This window comes from Frankliniella occidentalis, unplaced genomic scaffold, assembly GCF_000697945.3.
Source record: "Frankliniella occidentalis isolate FOCC.00 unplaced genomic scaffold, Focc_3.1 Scaffold2470, whole genome shotgun sequence".
NCBI lineage: Eukaryota > Metazoa > Arthropoda > Insecta > Thysanoptera > Thripidae > Frankliniella > Frankliniella occidentalis.
This window is the reverse complement of record NW_026269551.1, coordinates 1-2,761: the sequence shown is the minus strand read 5'-3', so window position 1 is coordinate 2,761 and position 2,761 is coordinate 1. Positions and strand designations below refer to the sequence as shown.

The 2,761-nt window shown below is 56.2% G+C and overlaps 1 protein-coding gene across 1 annotated transcript; it reads right to left on the bottom strand.

Annotated features, from left to right (window-relative positions):
* On the bottom strand, positions 1 to 1,209 carry LOC127751960 (NADPH--cytochrome P450 reductase-like). Its single transcript, XM_052276307.1, has 2 exons — positions 1,004 to 1,209; positions 1 to 424 (listed from the first exon to the last, which is right to left on the bottom strand). Exons 1-2 carry the CDS (start codon positions 1,174 to 1,176, stop codon positions 145 to 147), a joined length of 453 nt encoding a protein of 150 aa, XP_052132267.1. The 5' UTR covers positions 1,177 to 1,209; the 3' UTR covers positions 1 to 144.
* Positions 1,210 to 2,761: the final 1,552 nt, after the last annotated feature.

Genomic DNA, 2,761 nt, shown 5'->3' with positions numbered 1-2,761 from the left:
TTCTCCCGCCCGGCGTCACCACTCGTCGGCATCACGTCACAGAGCGGCCTGCGCGGTGCGGCGGCGTGGCGATGGTGGATTCGCCACCAGGGTCACTGTCAGTCGCCGCGCCACGCTACGCCACGCCACCACTCAGCGAGGATATCAACGCGGTCGCCCACCGCGCTGCTGTGTCCCGCTCACGGTCGCGCCGCCACCCTGACGGCCCGTCCTTCGGACACCCTGGACACCTACCATGTCGTACTCCTCGGGGTCGGCCACCATGCCCTTGAGCTGGTAGCGGATGCCCTCCTTGGCGAGGCGGCCGGCGAACTCCTCGCCGGTGCCGGTCTGGCTGCCGTAGAACGCGACGAGCGAACGCCCGGACGTCTTCAGCTTCTTGAGGAACGAGTTGTCGGTGGTCTGGGTCGTCATCGAGGTTGGCCTGTACGAAAAAAAAAAGCGGAACACACGACTGATAAAACCATCCGATAGGGACCCGGGACGACTCTCGGTGTTGCCAGAAAAGTAGGCAAACAACACGCAACAGTGTGGAGCGGGGCAGTGTGTATACACGCCTGCATACCCGGGACACACGTGCCAAGGTTTTGCCTAGTAGGCGGGGCGGGTTGAGCTGCAGCCTGCTCGACAGAGCTGTGCATTGGGCGGTTTTTATGCCTTCTTTCCCGCGAGTCGCGCCTCGGAACTCCTTGCGCATTACTCGGTCGTTACGTGGTTGTTACGCACACCGTGCGCCGCAGTATGCGGTGGGTTTGCAGCTACCACATCCCCATCCCCGTCCGATAAGACGCGATTGGCTAGGTTCTTGCCAGACGCTTTTTTTAAACGCACCCACACAGCGACACTTTGGGAGGTGGACCCCCCTTTTTTTTGGCCAGCCTTAAGTTGCCGGTGATAGTTTATAAGAACTGACGTCTTCACCCTCATTGAAGTTGAAGTCTCCCAGAGCATCATTATCTTAATTCCCCTTACCCGAACACGCCATGTTTTCATGTCAACTTACTGCAGTGAGTACGACTTGTGCGCGGCCGCCTGCTCCGCCTGCTTCTTCTTGTTGCTCAGCACCCACCAGACGCCGAAGGCGGCGAGCGCCACCAGGATCACGATGTCGAGGAGGCCGAACCACGCCTCGGCCTCGGGCTCCGCTTCCATGACGGTTTCAATAGGGTCCGACATTCTAGAAAAGGAGAAACAAAAAGAAAAGAAAGCGTGTTATTGAGATTTCCAAAGACAGTTGTCATTTGAATACACGTGCAGCTCGTTCCTTGTTCACACACTTTCATTTGTAAAGAGGCCTGGCCGGGCGTGATGCAAGCGCATCCTGCACACCCCGAGCACAGACGACTCGCGACATGCACCACGGCGCGTTAGACTTTGACCGACCGAGGGCAGAGCAGACACAGGGGGTCGCACTCGGTCGTCTGGCGTCGACTGGCCACGGGAAACTTAGACTCGCAACAGGACATGTTGAGCCGGTGTACAAGGAAGCTTTGCGGCGTTTTATCGGGGCGTCAACCCGGTGAGATGAAATAAAAAGTGGCAAATTTTTCTATCTTTTCACGGCCACGCCACAAGCTTGAAAAAAGAGTATGGTGTGAAAATCAAGTGGCTGCAGAAGCAAGGCCAAGACAAGGACCAACTCTAGCGATGCCTTTGGCCTACATTCAAGGCGAAACTTTCGCGCCATAAGTTTGAATCAAAGATTTCTGCTGTAGGTGGCTATAGCTGTTGGGTGAGTTTGGCTTGGCACCTAGCTCTCCGACGTGCGGTCTTCAAACAGCCCAGTGGTCCGTAGCAGAGCTATTATAGATTCAAATTGGTGGCGCTAAAATACCACGTTGAATGGGACAGCGCAAATTGGAAGTTTTTCCTAGAAACAGGCGTGTTTTGTCCCTAAAACAAAGTCCAAAATATTCCCCAAGCAATCTTTGACAATCTGGTGTACTAAAGAGAAAACTATCCACTATCGTGTTTCAGTTTGCTAGTTTGGCGTATCATCCGCTAAAAATACGCGTCAGAAAGCGGCAGCAGCAGAAACAGCGCGAAGGAAAGCAAAATATACACGAACGCGAAACAGAGGCGCCGCCGGCTGGGCGGCCAGCGAGCGGGGGTCCTCTCAGACCAGCAGCAGCGGGCTCTGCGCGACCTTGGCCGGGTCGGGTCGGGCCTCACCGCGGCTGCCCGCCCAGCCCAGCCCGCCACTTGACCAAGCGCGCCACGCCACCGCACCATGCATCGTACGCCGCAGGTCCTATAGACTTACACGTCATTCGCTAATTGTATTATATATATGTTGTCGCCCACCCCGAGCGGCACAGTGCGACCCGCTTCCTGCCCAACCAACCCTCACCTCACGGATGAGCCGAGGGGTTCAGTTCGTAGTTCGCTAAAAATTCAAGGGAAGTACCCCTCGGGATGGGCGGTCATGGGAGAGCCACGCCACGCCATGGCCCCGGTGTTTCACGCACGCACGACATAGGAAACAGCGCGACGACAAACGAACCGGCCGCCTCAAAAGAATTGTCTTCGACTTCAAGCGCCGAGTCCGGCGGAAAAAGACCACAATCCAAAGTCATTCGCGCGCGCATTTGAAATGCAAAAATGAAAGGGGAGGGAGTGAGAGGGGGAAGCCGTCACGGACGGTTCGGTAGCGTAAGGACAAACCGTCCGCGACCGATTTTTATCGACACATCATCCGCAGTTATTTTCGCCCGATCATCGTGAAAAGCACGATGCTCATTCTATTGTGGGGGGAGGGGGG

Excerpts from the sequence above, each read along its gene's own strand:
- LOC127751960 (XM_052276307.1), bottom strand. The coding sequence starts at position 1,176 with ATGTCGGACCCTATTGAAACCGTCATGGAAGCGGAGCCCGAGGCCGAG. Across the intron at positions 425-1,003 it reads CACAAGTCGTACTCACTGCA|GCCAACCTCGATGACGACCC; the intron begins GTAAGTTGACAT and ends TTTTTCGTACAG.